This window comes from Phodopus roborovskii, unplaced genomic scaffold, assembly GCF_943737965.1.
Source record: "Phodopus roborovskii unplaced genomic scaffold, PHOROB, whole genome shotgun sequence".
Lineage (NCBI taxonomy): Eukaryota > Metazoa > Chordata > Mammalia > Rodentia > Cricetidae > Phodopus > Phodopus roborovskii.
Window position 1 is genome coordinate 22,663,903 of NW_026126571.1, and position 15,616 is coordinate 22,679,518.

The 15,616-nt window shown below is 50.4% G+C and overlaps 2 protein-coding genes and 1 long non-coding RNA gene across 6 annotated transcripts in view; 2 read left to right on the forward strand and 1 right to left on the reverse strand.

Moving 5' to 3' along the window:
* The window catches only part of Hoxa3 (homeobox A3), a 43,845-nt gene extending 35,091 nt beyond the window's left edge, over positions 1 to 8,754 (forward strand). For 2 of the 3 annotated variants that reach the window (XM_051202818.1, XM_051202820.1), the window contains 2 exons: positions 5,035 to 5,682; positions 7,064 to 8,754. In XM_051202818.1, the coding sequence (XP_051058775.1) occupies positions 5,154 to 5,682; positions 7,064 to 7,872 (1,338 nt within the window). In that variant the 5' untranslated portion in view covers positions 5,035 to 5,153 and the 3' untranslated portion in view covers positions 7,873 to 8,754. Of the gene's footprint in view, positions 1 to 2,176; positions 2,192 to 5,034; positions 5,683 to 7,063 lie in introns of those variants that run through there. The other variant, XM_051202819.1, reaches the window with a different exon arrangement.
* Positions 61 to 2,016, reverse strand: LOC127235525 (uncharacterized). Its single transcript, XR_007835723.1, has 2 exons — positions 1,888 to 2,016; positions 61 to 555 (listed from the first exon to the last, which is right to left on the reverse strand). It is a non-coding gene; the product is annotated as an uncharacterized LOC127235525 (long non-coding RNA).
* Positions 8,755 to 12,484: 3,730 nt separating the features above from the next.
* Hoxa2 (homeobox A2) lies at positions 12,485 to 15,403 on the forward strand. 2 transcript variants are annotated; one of them, XM_051202826.1, is made up of 3 exons: positions 12,495 to 12,658; positions 13,442 to 13,655; positions 14,293 to 15,403. In XM_051202826.1, the coding sequence occupies exons 1-3, from the start codon at positions 12,647 to 12,649 to the stop codon at positions 15,030 to 15,032; spliced, it is 966 nt and encodes a 321-aa protein (XP_051058783.1). In that variant the 5' UTR covers positions 12,495 to 12,646; the 3' UTR covers positions 15,033 to 15,403. The 2 variants fall into 2 exon arrangements, with proteins under 2 accessions (XP_051058782.1, XP_051058783.1); XM_051202825.1 differs by having other exon boundaries at positions 12,485 to 13,655.
* Positions 15,404 to 15,616: the final 213 nt, after the last annotated feature.

Here is a 15,616-nt window from a genome sequence, read left to right on the forward strand (position 1 = left end):
TAGGGGTGGAAATCAAATAGCGTATTTTCGATCACAACACAATAACAAACCAACAAAACCTGCTATTATAAATCATCAGTTTTAATAATCTCGCCTATGCTTGTCCCCAAAGCCAGCCTTTTGGATTTCAGGTGAGAGGCTTAAGGCCAGGGTAAGACCCGTGTCTTAAAATCAGAGTTCTATTTGGCCCGCCTGGGCCCACCGCCCAGAATCCACCTAGCTGCGGGTTGGTGGAGGCCCTGGTCTGAGTTGAGCTCTCACCCAAGCTCTCCCGCGGCTCCAGCAACTCCTCAGGTCGGGTCTGGTCCCAGCTCTTGGGTGGCTGGGCTTGATCTGGTCGAGCCGGAAGGGTACGCGTTGCAGATGCCCTAGCCCCTCGCTCCAACGCTCTCAGCCCCTTTGGACCAGATAGTCCACTCCTAGGTCTGGTTCTCACGGCCTTCCCTGCAGCTGGCTTAGTTGAGAAGGCGGTTAGAGTCGCGTCAGCAGTTTGGAGGAGAAAGTGCGGGTTGATTATTGACCCACGCCTTCTTTCTTCAAATGCCACATCCGACCCTGAGGGTTTGAAGAGAAAATGCCGCCGAGCGGATTTTTGCGGCCGGGTCTCACCTCCTACACGTCCCGGCTCTTCCCTTTCAAGTTGCGCCGCTGCAATATGCCGTAAGGAGCAAGTGTTTGCTGTTTTGTGCTCTGTTTACAGCTTTGGGGAGCCGAGTCATAAATCTTGCCCAGCCATAAATGACAAAAACCATTGGTATGCATGAGGCCACCCTGGCCCGGAGTGCTTTTTGATTTCTCCCTTTTCCCCTGGCTTTGTTTTTGCTCTAAGGTGACACTTTTGCTCCCTGACAGTTTAAACATACTACTTATATTTTTAACACCTTCCTTTGAGAAAGGACCCTTGTTGACGCCTCAGAATTGCGCGAAAGCGCTCTCTCTCTCTCTCTCTCTCTCTCTCTCTCTCTCTCTGTCTGTCTGTCTGTCTCTGTCTCTCTCTCTTCTACACTCCTGCCCTGGAGTTTGCTTCTGAAGCTAGAAAGCTTGGGGGGGGGGATTGGAATTGATCCCATCCTCTTTAAAGTTGTAGCATATTACCAAGCAAAACTGTAGGCCTTTGCTCAACCCAGCAAAAGGAAGGCCACAGCTGATTGGGGGGTGAAGTATCATGGATGTCCATTTGTGCTGGTGTCAGAGCCTTATCTATCTTCCTTGTAGGCGACCTCCTTGCGTGCAGCACTATGAAATGGGCACGCAAGGGGTGCAGACTCAAGTTTCTAAGTATCTTTGTGTCTGCCTGAGCTCAGAGAGGTTCATTTTACTGTGGAGACAGTCCTCTGTCTCCCCAGGACACTTCTCTGCTTTCAGCCTAGAAATATAACCAAAGGTAGTTGAGTTGCACTTGGGGAGGTGTCTGGAAATAGGGCCTATCCGCCTATCCCTGCACCGCAGAGACTGGCTTTGGGGGTGTCTGTATTGGGAGCGGCAGGTGAAGTAAACTACACAAAGTCAGGACAACTCATTTCTCCTTCTCCCCCACCCCCCAGGAAAAATGTTCTGGGCAGGGAATTGCGTGGTTTCTCAGACAGATTCTTAAGAAATAGAGCCCCGCAAGAGAGCCCCTTTGTGAGAGCCGTTTGTCCTCATTAGCATAATTTTCCTGGACTTTAGTGACGCCTAGGAAGGAGAGGGAGGGCGTGGGGTGGGGGAGGCCGCCCTCCTCCCGCTGCCGCCGAGCTCGCTCTGCTCCTGTTCCTCCCCTCGCTTCAGCCCCATCCCCCACGCCGGCGCTTCCTTAGCCGCTCGGCTCTCCCCTCCCGCCCGCCCCGGCACCCCTTACCGCACCCCCCGACCGACCCCTGCTCGGCGCAGTATTCATAAGAAACATACCCAAGTCGGTGCCACTAGCCCCGCGGAGCCCGGCCGCGCCAGCGCTTATCTGGGGCCGCGGCCGCGGGCAGGGCGGGGGCGGGCGTGGGGGAGGGGAGGGGAGGGGGTCCAGGAGCCCCAGTCCGCCCGGGGCCAGCCGCCCGAGCAGCTAGTCGTCCCGCTCTCCGCCGAGCCCCGGCCTCGGGGGTCTCCCGCCAGCCCGCCCGCCCGCCGGCTCGGCGGATGCTGAGGGTCGCTGGCCATCCCGCGCCGAGGGGACCCGGGGCCGCAGCCCAAGCCCGAGCGGCGGCCGTCAGAAGTTAAGGTAAGCTGGGCCACCGCCGGCCTCTCTCAGCGCTGAATGGTAGAGTGTATGTCTGGGTGATTTATGGCTGCAGACTTAAATCTCGGTTCAAGAAGAGTTCACAAGCCGGAGCTTCCTCGCCGGCAGTGACTGATACCCTCACACTTCAGTTCAGGCCGCGCTCCCATCCCCGCCCCCACTCTCCCCTCTTCCCCTAGCCCAGCCTCAACTTTTCTGGGTTGGTGAGAAAGGGAGGAGTGGGTTGGGAAAGCAGGCTCCTACCTCGACGTCCCCTTTCAAACTCGGGTGAGGGCAGCTAAGGGAAGGAGAGGAACCGGAGTCTGGAGAAGGAGGTGGAATTTGGGCATACCTTGTGCAGAGACAACAGGGCTTGCTTCCTGTACTCAGTACAGCCTCCTCAATTCGCTTCAGCTCTTGCACCTGGAGGTTGTTGTCCAGGAACAGATCATTGCGGAGGAATCTCCCTCCACCCTCAACCCTTGCTTGGGGGGACAAAGCAAAGTTTCCTGGCTGGCAAACCTCCAACTTCTTTACTAGGTTGAAAACTTTAGGGGCTGGAGGGGGCGGGTTGTGTGGGCTCGAAGGTGATTGCGGACCTCAAACAATGGGATCTCTAAGTTGAATTCCCGTTTTAAGTTTGTGAACGCTGCCTTATGCTCTTTGATTTTTAAAAGATTTTTGTTGTCGTTATTTTAAAAGACAATATACAGTCTGATGAAAAGGCTTAAGTATGCAGCAGGCTGGTATAGCCTGTGCTAATGGCTTAGAAAGTCACTAGAAATGCTGCACGTTCAAAATGAACTCAATTTTGTTTCATCTAATATCTTGCTGTTCAGATGTCTAGAGTAATTTTCTTAACGTGACATTTTACCTTAATCAAACTTGGTAACTCAAAAATGTATGATGACAGGCATTAACACTGCCAATTATAATAGGAACTGTTTTCAGTGTAAGAACGAGAAAAGTAGACATTAAATTGTAATTCACTTTAAATTTTATTTTACCCCTTATTTACTTTCCATAATGTTATCTGTAGCTTCCTAAATATTTCCAAAAGGAAAACAACACTCCAGGGTTCATGACCATGCACAATAACTCTGGATAAGTGTTGCTCTGCTTCTTTATTGAGGTTCTGGAAAATTAATTGTGCCTGTTTTCCAGATGTTGATCAGACTGTTGGTTTAATAATGATCTAAGGGAGTTCATTATTAAAAACAAAATTATAACCACTCATTGGTGGATGCTTGTTATATTGTTTTTTTTCTGGTTGATGTCTGCTATTTCTAGAAAAGTTAAATGACTGGGATTAAATAGCCATAGTTGGACTTTGAAATGTAAAACATTATCTGTATGGATTTGTTGGTAATTTTCTTCATGGTCAGAGGGACTAGCATTCTGAGTGTGTGTGTGAGTGTGTGTGTGTGTGTGTGTGTATGTATGTAAGACTCACAAGGAACTTTTCCTGCTGGGAATTAGAAGTTTCTCATGCAAAAGTTGAAAACCAAGAGAGCACAGATATCACTCTTACAAACTGCTTTCTAAATAAAAGAGGTTTTTAGTTGTTTCTTAGGTTTCTCTTTACTTAGTATTTCTGAAGGCGGTAAATAGACCCAATAACAAATATGATCAACAACAGTATACAAAGATCAGGGAAGTCTGGCAGGAGTTTATAGTTTGTGCTTGCATGCCGCCTCTGGAGCCAAATGACCCCCATACATCAAATTGCATAGCAGTTTCTAAGACAGAACCTATTATCGTTAAGTTGGAAGGAGAGTTCAAGCCGTGGTCATGGAGATGAACGCTGGTTTTTCAGGTTCCTGGTGGGTTGTTTTTTCCCTCTAATCCATCATGTTTTAACAGGTAGAATTTGATAGTTGCCCAGAATAACAGCACCTCAGAAAGTCCAAGGCAGGAGAGTCTGGGAACCTCCTGTAACTTGGAAAAAGAGGTTGGGGGTGGCTTGTTTCAAGGAGCCTGAAAAACAGGATAGGAGAAAGGGTATAGAAAGTCACAGGGTTTGAGTGGTAGCTTGTGGGTGGGGTGGTGGTGGTGTTAGTCATTCCCAACACATCCCCCAGAGAGAGAGAGAGACAGAGAGAGAGAGGGAGGGAGAGAGAGAGAAGTCACACCCAAAGTTTTCTCTCCCTCATACCCACTTCTTGACCTCATAGGGTTCCTTTGGAGGAGGTTGGTCCTCTACCCTGAACTAAAGCAGGGTAACTGCCTAACAGGCTCAGCTTCTAAAGTCCATCATTGGTCTGATAGGTCAGTTGCCCCCCCCCCGCCCGGTGTGTGTGTGTGTGTGTGTGTGTGTGTGTGTGTGTGTGTGTAAACCTCCTTTGAGGGCTCCAGGAAAAGGCTGTCTAGGAATGAAGTCTGAATATCTTAGGTCTTTGGGGCAAATATAAATCCTAAAAATGGAGATTAGAGAAAAATGGCGACCCCTTGCCCTCTTGAGAGTTTCCCCAAGATATCAAGAGAGCCTCAATTTCTACAAAGGTCCATCAAGGTTTCTACTGGAAAAGAAAGACCCCAACCTAGCCTTCAAAGCTTTCCTCAGTTTGGACCTCGACTCCAGAGACCCAGCTTCCAGCCCTTACTGGTTCAGCTCCTCTCTCCGCGGAAAATCCCCCAATTCCAGACGCAAGTTAAGCAAATATTTGTAGCTGCCAGTAAATTCCAGCAGCTTTTTATAGCGAGGCTCCCTGCGCCCGGGGCCACGTCGTGCTGCTAAATATTGCTGACCACTTTTTCTTTTATGGCTTTCATGTCACTTAGCTATTGAGAGTAAGATGGATTTGCGCGGAGCCCTCACCGCGCTGCACTTCTCCCCCCCCCCCCAGGTTTGCGCGCGGCGGCCATTGGCGGCAGACTGTCACGTGACCGCGGGGCGTGCCAATGTGCTCCTTTACGGGTGTCAAGCCCCTGTCAGAGTGTGCGATCACGATCGTGAAACATCGCGATGCAAAAAGCGACCTACTACGACAGCTCGGCGATCTACGGTGGCTACCCCTACCAAGCAGCCAATGGGTTCGCTTACAATGCCAGCCAGCAGCCATACGCTCCGCCTGCGGCTTTGGGTACCGATGGCGTTGAGTACCACCGACCCGCTTGCTCCCTCCAGTCCCCCACCAGCGCTGGAGGCCACCCCAAAGCTCACGAACTGAGCGAAGCGTGTCTGCGCACCCTGAGTGGCCCTCCTAGCCAGCCCCCAGGCCTGGGTGATCCGCCTTTGCCTCCACCTCCTCCCCAGGCAGCTCCCCCAGCCCCACAGCCTCCACAGCCCCCACCACAGCCCCCTGCGCCCACCCCTGCAGCTCCCCCGCTCCCCTCTTCTGTCTCTCCCCCTCAAAGTGCTAACAGCAACCCTACCCCTGCCAGCACAGCCAAGAGCCCCCTGCTCAACTCTCCCACAGTGGGCAAACAAATTTTTCCCTGGATGAAGGAGTCCAGACAGAACACTAAACAGAAAACCAGCGGTTCCAGCTCAGGTAAATGGGTGCCTTGAGGCGGGGCCTATGGCCAAGCTCTGAGCCCTAAGCCTCCTTTAGCAGTTACCAGCACAGCCTAGGAGCAGTGGAACTTTCTGTCTCCCCACTCTTCCCCCCCCCCCCATGCATATACACACAAGGAGAAAAATGTTTCCAGAAGTTTTGCTACCTAGGGAGGTGATAAGGTTTCTATGGCAAGGATTCCCCCAGACATAAACCTGACTGAAGTCCCTCTGGACCTCTCTAAGGCAGTTTGAGCCTGGTGAAGTTGGAATCTCTCCTTGCCCCAGTGTAGGGAGTTGTGACCTCTAGGTAGAACCATCCTGAGGGCCTCTGTCTCTCCAAGCAAAACTCCTTTTTTCTAAACAAACAGTGGCATCCTCCCCATACAGCAATGTGGCAGAATAAACGCAGGCCTAATCATCACCCAAGTCAGAATCAATGCTTTGTCTATAATCAGAGCCAGTGTTTGCTGTAGCAGATGGAGTGGCTGCTTTACCTCTGGGAAGGCCTTGCTCAGTCTTAGTACAATGAAGGAGGCAGCCAGGCATCTCCTGGGGGGAGGGGATTCAGCTTATCATCCTAATGGTAACCACTTGGGGCTCTGGGAACTGGGCTGCAGTGAAGGAGCCTCAGTCTCAAGGCCTTGGGCTTCCAAGCCTCTTGGTTACCTTGGACCCTCCCTCTCCAGTTTCCATTGCTCTCCCCTGAGCCTGAGGGTCTAGAACACCCAGAGTCGGTATTTGGGCATCCTAGGATGACAGGAGTCACAAAGATGACAGGCCGAGCTGGACAGCCTGCTTGATGACATTGAGAGCCCTAATGACCAGGCCTCCTCAAGGTCCTGGGCCTCCCTACCAGGACTAGACTGAAGTTGTCTAGACTGAGGTCTGGTCTCCTTCCGTCAGAGAAGATCTTCCAGTTTGACCTCATCACTCTGTCCATCCCCTCTCTGTACATGCAACGCTGGTTAGTTAAAGCTAATGGCTGATCACTCTCAGACACACAGGGAGGATAAAGGCCTTCACGCATACACTAAGTCTCTTACATTTCAGCAACTGAAGGAACAAAGATAGTGACACCTGCCTACAGGAAGCTTATTGTCTGATGAGTCAGTGAATAAGCCACACAAGTAAAGGGTTAGAGAGGAAGTGCAGGCAAGCAGGAGGCCCCGCTGCTCTGTCTTCCCGTTGAAGAAGCCCTTAGAGGAAGGAAGGGCAGGCTAACTGGGCTGTTTCAAGAGGGTCAGCGGTCCTGCTCCTCTCTGGTGTGGACAGAGGCTTCGATGGGGTGAAGAAAGGAGGGGCTAGGCTAGGGCTGGGAAGCTGGGCGGGGTCGCCAGCAGCCCCTGACACCGCTCTTCCTCTCTGTGTCCCGGCAGGGGAGAGCTGCGCTGGTGACAAGAGCCCGCCTGGGCAAGCAGCGTCCAAACGCGCGCGCACGGCGTACACGAGCGCGCAGCTGGTTGAGCTGGAGAAGGAGTTCCACTTCAACCGCTACCTTTGCCGGCCACGCCGAGTGGAAATGGCCAACCTGCTGAACCTCACAGAGCGCCAGATAAAGATCTGGTTCCAGAACCGCCGAATGAAGTACAAGAAGGACCAGAAGGGCAAGGGCATGCTGACCTCGTCTGGGGGCCAGTCCCCAAGTCGCAGTCCCGTGCCTCCCGGTGCAGGAGGCTATCTGAACTCCATGCATTCGCTGGTCAACAGTGTTCCTTATGAGCCCCAGTCACCCCCTCCCTTCTCCAAGCCCCCCCAAGGAGCCTACGGGTTGCCTCCGGCCTCCTACCCTGCTCCCTTGCCCAGCTGTGCCCCCCCACCTCCCCCACAGAAGCGCTACGCGGCGGCGGCGGGGTCAGGCGCAGGGGGCACCCCTGACTACGACCCGCACGCTCACAGCTTGCAGGGCAACGGCAGCTATGGGACCCCACACTTACAGGGAAGCCCCGTCTTCGTGGGGGGCAGCTATGTGGAACCCATGAGCAACTCCGGGCCGACACTCTTTGGCCTAAGTCACCTCCCCCACACCACCTCGGCTGCCATGGACTACGGGGGCACCGGGCAGCTGGGCAGCGGTCACCACCACGGGCCGGGGCCTGGGGAGCCGCACCCCACCTACACGGACCTTACTGCCCACCATCCTTCTCAGGGAAGAATTCAGGAAGCGCCCAAGCTCACCCACCTGTGATTATGGGCTCTGGCTGCGTGCCAGGAGACTTGCCCTCCCCACCTCCTTTGGTTCTTTTTCCTTTCAGATTTTCAAATTGTTTTGTGTTCTTCCTGCCTCTCCCTTTTTTCCCGCTGCACCCCTCCCTCATTTTGTTTTCTTTGGTAATGCGTTTTTATGGTTTATGTGACGTAGCAATCTTGGTTGCTGGAAAGGCTGTCAGTATCAGTAGTGACATTTACCCCCCCCCCTCCAGCCCAGCACCCTTACCTTCTTCTCCACTCTTTGATAAGAAACAGGGTATATGAACAAACTTTCTAGTTGAGTTTTCAATGTGAATTTGTTTGTACGTTATGGCTCCCGAGAGGAAGCGATTACGTTTTTTTTTTTTTTAAGTTTTAGTTTTTAAAATTGCACTTCTTGTAATGAGCGAGAAAAAGAAATCAAAGGCGCTTTGAAACAGGGATCCCCTGTGCAAAGATGACTAAGTGTACGTCTTTCCGTGTGTGTATGCTTGTGAACAGTCAGATTTATTTATATTTTTTGCAAGCATTGAATAGTCTAAGTTTTAAATATTATTTATCCCCATCCGTTCGTATTTATATTAAAGAAATTCTGTACCCTGGTTGTTCAGAAGGTTTCTTGAGCCTTTTGTTCAATGGTGTATTGGCATACATATAAAATTTATTTGAAAGGGAAATAAAATTCCTTTATAAAAACCGTAGCGATGCAATAAGAACAGAGAAGACCCAACGTTTGAACACAGTGGTTTAGGTTTGTAACAACAGGCAAAACTGAACGCTAAAAATGCTAGATTTGTTTTCAGAGTTTTACATTCCTTGCTGCTCACATTCTGAGAAACAAAACAAAAAATAAAAAAAATAAAGTTTTTATTCTGATTAAGATCCGTGTCAAAAGGGGTTCTTTGGCTGGAGACGGGGCTCTGCGTGGAGTACAGGCGGCAGCGAGCGGGCAGCCGCTGCCACCGCACGGTGACTCCAGCGCGCGGCCTGGCCGGCGTGTCTCCCGGAAGCTCAGGAGAAAGAGGCCGCGGTTCCAGGAGGCCGCCGCAGCTCGGGAAATGCTGTGCTCAGGGTCCGCTGGGCTGCCTGGTTCCCAGCTGCCACCCAAGCAGGCGGAGGACGCCTGGCTGCGAAGTGCCGGGCGGCGTGGAAGAAACAAAGGCGGTGGCCCTGGCGCGGCGGGGGGCACAGGTGCGGGGCGACGCGAGTACCCGGAGCTCCTCTCCACTCCCCAGCACCGAAAACTCATCGGCTATGGCTTCAACCTTAGGAATCACACCGGGTCTTGTGTTCTTCCTACAAGCTATCGCATTCCAGGTCCCCATCACAGATGCTTTGTGGCTTTGTGGCTGGAGAAGGGAGAGGAAGAAAAAAAGGCTCTCCTAAAAATTAGCTTCAAAGGGACGATGCTCCCTCAGGTCTCCAGCAAAAGAACTGAGCTCCAGAGAGTCCAACAGGCCTTCCTCGGACTGAAAGAAATCCCTTCTATGAATCTCACCATCAACTTCCTCCCGGAATTCAGCATTTGCCATTCTGTGGATTTATTTCCTCTGTTTTTATGGCCCCAGGGGGAGGAGGAGAGAGAAAGGAGATTGGTATCTTTCTAATAAAAATGCAATTGTACAAGTGCTTCTTTCATTTGCTGCTACACAAGCTTAATATTACATTTCTACGTTTGGATTTAAGATAGGATGCAGACCGACTGGCTGGCAGAGTCAAAGGCAGACACAGGAAAGGGGAAACTATTTTCATCTTTAGGGTAAAGAATTATAGATTCAAGAAGCCAAATTGAGAAAATGCAAGCCTCAGAGCTGCACCCCATCATCAACCCCTCAGAGCTGGAGGTGAACAGTCTATGTCTGGGAATTGGGAGGGTCTGAGCCCCCATTCTCCCCGGATTGTATCTTTCAGAGGCAGAAGAGGAAAATGTCGCCATTTTGTTTGCAGCCTCAAATATCCATCATCATGGCCTCTATCCACCCACAACCCCAGTGCCCTAAGAAAATCCTCAGAAGCCAGGACTGGAGTCATTTCTGGGTACTTGCTGAGTCTCAGAGAGCAGCTTTTAGGGAGCCTCTTCATGTTTTAGGAAAAAGAAAACATTTGGAGAATACAAAACCAGGCCACTGCAGAAAACTGGGAGTCTCACACGGAAGGAGCTCTTTCCGTGTCTGTCCTTCAGCCCGTGTTTTCTTTTCAAAGATTTTGGCCTGTGGGGAAGTGGATTTGCTACCTTAACCCAATGTCTCTGCGGAAATATGGTGCACCTATCAGAAATGCAGAGGCTGGAAAACCAGTTTTGGACAGGGCTGGAGCCTTTTGGTTGTTGGTGTCGTACAGACACAGTAGTCTTTTTATGTAAGCAAAATTACCTGGGAAAATAAGGGCCAGCATCAGGGAAAAGGTGTGTGTGGGGGAGGGGATCTCCACCTGAAAATCCTTCAGAGATCTCAGCTTTAGAACCCATTCCTAAAAATCTTCCTTTTAAGAAAGGCAAGAATGGTTTGGAGGCTTCCTTCTTCCCTCGGGGGCAGAGATTGTACAAGGAAATTCTAATACTATTTTCCATATCTTGCCAGTCAAGACATTCATTTTGGTTTCCAAAGGAAAAGAAAAAAAAATAATTCATCTTGTCCTCAGTTTCCTAGAGACTAAAAAGAAATCTTTATTAAACTATCTCCAGAGCTAAAGTAACGGATTGGGGAAGATCTGAATGTTGGGCAATCTTGGAAAAGGGTTTTCTTCCAGATGGCTTTTGAATTAATGCAGTTGAGAGGAGTAAAATGCTCTCACCCACGCAGCCTGACAAAGCCCCATAGTGTGGGCTTTCTAACTTTCCTTTCCTGTCCCTCAATACTCTCTGGTAAAAGCAAATGCCCAAAACCACCACCCTCAAATCTGCAAAGCACCTTTCCCAAGTGTTGTCTTAGAATCCCCAAATACTGCCAAAACCCAATCTTTAAAAAGACAAAATTTCCTTGTTTACTTGCGTTTCCTGCTCTCTTCTTTGCTGGGCCACTTTTGAGCTTGGAAAAAGCTTGAAGCTGAAATGTGTTCTTAAGGGCCAGAAGCTGTCAAGGCTTTGGGTGAGCAAGATTGATCGCACCCAGACTTCCTTCAGAGCTTTGTTTGGAATAAAAGCAGAAAACTGGAAAACCTTACATTTTCCAAAATAGCATCTCTATCTGCAAGGCAAGGCTCTGGGTTGGTCAAGGTTGGAGATCACTTTATAGCTCATTTTCAACCCAAACCCCTTAGATCTCTGGCCTCAGAGATGGAGTTCTGCCCTTGTTCCTTGCTCGGCCTTTCTTGTTTTCTGCATAGAATTTTCTCCCCCACCAACCTCTCTCTCCTTGGCCATCAGAATGATTTATTTTCCTGCCACTGATGCCTGCCGGCCTGGGGCACTCTGATCACTTGGTCCATTTCAAAGGGGGAAAAAAAAAACCCAAAAAACCAATCGCCATCCTTTGGGTTTTGTGGGAAAGAAGGTACCTTCATCAGATCTCTCTCTCTCTCTCTCTCTCTCTCTCTCTCTCTCTCTCTCTCTCTCTGTCCTTTCTGGTTTTTTTTTTTTTTTTTTTGTTTTGTTTTGTTTTTCTTTTTCTTTTTCTTTTCCTTTTAAGTTCTTGCTTGGTACCTAAAGGTGTTATCTTTTGCATCCTTCAGCACTGTCCAGCAGTCAATCTGAAGTCCTCTCTCAGAACTGGAGGAGAGAGAATGAAGGAGAAGTTGAAGCGATGTAACTCCTTCTTGAGTCGCCCCTCTTCCCCTCAATGCTATTTCCTACAACAGAACCAGGGTGCAGATCTCCCTGGTGCCCAAGAACAGGAAGGTGTGGAAGGCAATTCAGGCTGTCAAGAAACATTCGCTGCATCTCAACCAACCAGTCCCCAACGAGAGCGACGAGTACTCGAATAAGAGTAAGAGGGAAAGGGGAGAGAAGAACAAGAGTGTCCTCTCCCTCCTTGCTGATAAGTTCCAGCAGTCTTCCTGGAAATCAGAAATACTCACCGCACCCGAGCCCTACGGGTATGAAACCCAGAGTGCCAGAAGCCGCACGAGCCTGCTCGGGGCGCATTTCTTTGGCTGGCCGCCGCCCAGGCTACGGGGATTAGGACACAAGGACCTGGGGCTGCTGTCTCTCCTGGCACATGCATCTATCTTTCTCCAGACACTCCTGAGAAGTTGATGGCGTAGGAAGATCGGCAAGCTTCGACAGCCGCCTCTCCTTTTCGGCTGCCCGCAGGAGCCAGATGCAAAGCTGCAGAGGAAAAAGCCAGCTAACAATGGGCTGGGGGGGCGCAGATCCCAGGCTGGTCATTAAGAGGAAGAGAGGGGCTTCGAGGAGGGAAGGCGGACAGGGCAGAGTGGGGTGGGGGAAGGAGAGAGAAAAAGAGAAAGGAGAGGAGAGAGGGAGGGAGGGAAAGAGGGAGAGAGAGAGAGAGAGAGAGAGAGAGAGAGAGAGAGAGAGAGAGAGAGAGAGAGAGAGAGAGAGAATCGGTTCTGAGATCCAGGAACTGAATTTTAGGAAAAGTAGAGAAGGAAAAGAAAGGGAAACCCCCAATCTCTCTCTCTCTCTCTCTCTCTCTCTCTCTCTCTCTCTCTCTCTCTCTCTCTCTCTCTCTCTCTCTCTCTCTCTCCCCCTCCGCTCTTTTCTCTTGCCTTAGCAGAACTTATGTGGCTGGGATGCAGGGCCCTCGGGTGTCAAAACTTTGAAGATTAATGGATTACTTTGTTAATGACTGCGGGCGTCAGGCTGAGGTGCTTAAATGATTTGTGAGGTGCGAGGCGTCTTCCCGACAGTCCCAAACAATGCGCGGAGTGTGCGGGGGAGGCAGAGGGCAGCCGCTGGCGGGACCAGCAGCAGGGCTCACACGCACACACTCTCACACACACACACACACACACACACACACACACACACACACACACTCCAGGGAGCACACTAGATCCTGCAGATCAGGAGGCAAACAGGCTCTCTCTCCCCCACGCAGCACTCCGGGGCATTCCCATCCACACCCACATATATGTATTTTTGCCCTGAAAAAAGTGTAAATAAAGCCTCGATGGCCCCCAATGAGGCGTTCCTTTCTGACTTTTTTGGATCAATCAAACAGACAGTGGCTTCTTTTGATTAAAGCCCAAATTGTCATTGGGCAGAAGCAATCATGTGACAGCCAATTCGGTCCAATTTCAACCTTGTCTCCATGAATTCAATAGTTTAATAGTAGCGCGGTCCCCATACGGCTGTAATCAGTGAATTAGAAAAAAAACATCCCAGCAGCGAGCTTCTATGATAGATTTTTTTTCCCTCCGCGCTCGCCTTTTTCTTGGGCCTTGCCCCCCCAAAGCCCCTCCAAAAGAGGGAACTTTTTCTCCGAGGGGGCTCCAAGGAGAAGGCCATGAATTACGAATTTGAGCGAGAGATTGGTTTTATCAATAGCCAGCCGTCGCTCGCTGAGTGCCTGACATCTTTTCCCCCTGTCGCTGATACATTTCAAAGTTCATCAATCAAGACCTCGACGCTTTCACACTCGACACTGATTCCTCCTCCTTTTGAGCAGACCATTCCCAGCCTGAACCCGGGCAGTCACCCTCGCCACGGCGCTGGCGGCCGCCCCAAGTCGAGCCCCGCGGGCAGTCGCGGCAGTCCGGTGCCCACCGGCGCCCTGCAGCCGCCTGAGTACCCCTGGATGAAGGAGAAGAAGGCGGCCAAGAAAACAGCGCTACCGCCCGCCGCCGCCGCCTCCACAGGCCCTGCCTGCCTCGGCCACAAAGGTCAGTCCGGAGACTTGGCCCAAGGTCCCCGGGACCCTCTTCCCCCTGCGGGCTTCCCCGAGAGCTGTTATGGGGGAGGGGGCCATGGGATTCGAGGGAAGAGGAAGAGAGAGAGGTGCCTGGTGGCGGGTCCCCTGCCCCTGTGGGCTCAGGAGAGGGTTTGATGGAGGGGAAAATAGATCCTGTGCTCCACAATGAGACATATATATTTTGAGGAGGGGGGGGACTTTCCCTAACTTGTGTAATGTAGGATGATTTATTTGAGTTGGAACTGACCTCCTCTTGTCTAGTTGTCCTAGAGTTTGGCTTTTTGACAGTAATGAAGAGTGATAGACCGCTCTTGCTCAGCTAAGCAGCTGATGCATTAATTATAAATTGTGTTGTAGCTAATATAAAGTTTGCTCCCGGATGAAGAGGTTGGGGGGAGCCACAGTCAGGATTTGATGGAGGTGGAGAAGATTGGGCTTGCCCGGGCCGGGCTCCCAGGAAAAAGCACAATAGCTGCTCTGCATCCAGGGGCGGCCATTTTGTTGCAGTTGATCTTTTCTGCTGTATTTATTCTCCAGTGGAATAACCCTGCTCAGACCCCTCCACCTTCAACTGTACGTGTGTCTCTTGTTGGTTTCCCTTTCCGCAGAATCCCTGGAAATAGCTGATGGCAGTGGCGGGGGATCCAGGCGCCTGAGAACTGCTTACACCAACACTCAGCTTTTGGAGCTGGAAAAGGAATTTCATTTCAACAAGTACCTTTGCAGACCCCGGAGGGTGGAAATCGCCGCGCTGCTGGATTTGACTGAGAGGCAAGTGAAAGTGTGGTTTCAGAACCGGAGGATGAAGCACAAGAGGCAGACCCAGTGCAAGGAAAACCAAAACAGCGAAGGGAAATATAAAAGCCTGGAGGACTCAGAGAAGGTGGAGGAGGATGAGGAGGAGAAGTCACTCTTTGAGCAAGCTCTCAGCGTCTCCGGGGCTCTCCTGGAGAGGGAAGGCTACACTTTTCAGCAAAATGCGCTCTCTCAACAGCAGGCTCCCAACGGACACAATGGCGACTCCCAAACTTTCCCAGTTTCGCCTTTAACCAGCAATGAGAAAAATTTGAAACATTTTCAGCATCAGTCACCCACTGTTCCTAACTGCTTGTCAACAATGGGCCAGAACTGTGGAGCTGGCCTAAACAATGACAGTCCCGAGGCCCTGGAGGTCCCCTCCTTGCAAGACTTTAATGTTTTCTCTACAGATTCCTGCCTGCAGCTTTCAGATGCACTGTCGCCCAGCTTGCCAGGCTCCCTGGACAGTCCTGTAGATATTTCAGCTGACAGCTTTGACTTTTTTACAGACACACTCACCACAATCGACCTACAGCATCTGAATTACTAAGAACTTTAAAGCAAAACAAAGCGCCCCAACACAAAACCCCTTTGACCAGGTGGTTTTGCCTTCTTTTATTCCTGGAGTTTATTTTTGTTTTATTTTATTTTGATCTACCCCCCAACTCTCTTAAATGTTGAGGATTTTATGTTTAATGTTCACCCGGACCCAGTTTTAAAGCCATCTCTTACAAATTACGTTGGAGTTTTAGTCGTTTTACACCGAACCCAACAAGCTTCTATGTGATTTTCCTGGAAACAGAACATGAGGCCTGCAAGGAAGTGACCATAAATTGTCTGGTCACTTTCTTTTTATTTTTGTATCACATTAGGATGCATTGTCATGCGTATTTTTGGTAGAATAAATTCTCCTTTGCTATACGTAGCTTTCTTATTTTTTTCTTCCCCTCTTTCTCAAGGCTCATACTGATTCTTTTTACTTCTTTTAGTCTAATATGGCAAATAAAAAGTCTGGTCACAGTTTACCTTTTTCAATTTCAATATATTTTATTAGGGTGGCATGTTCAAAGTCTGCAATAGACAGCAACAAAGCAGAAAGCCAGAATGTGGCTAGGGCTTCTGGCAAGTGTTTTT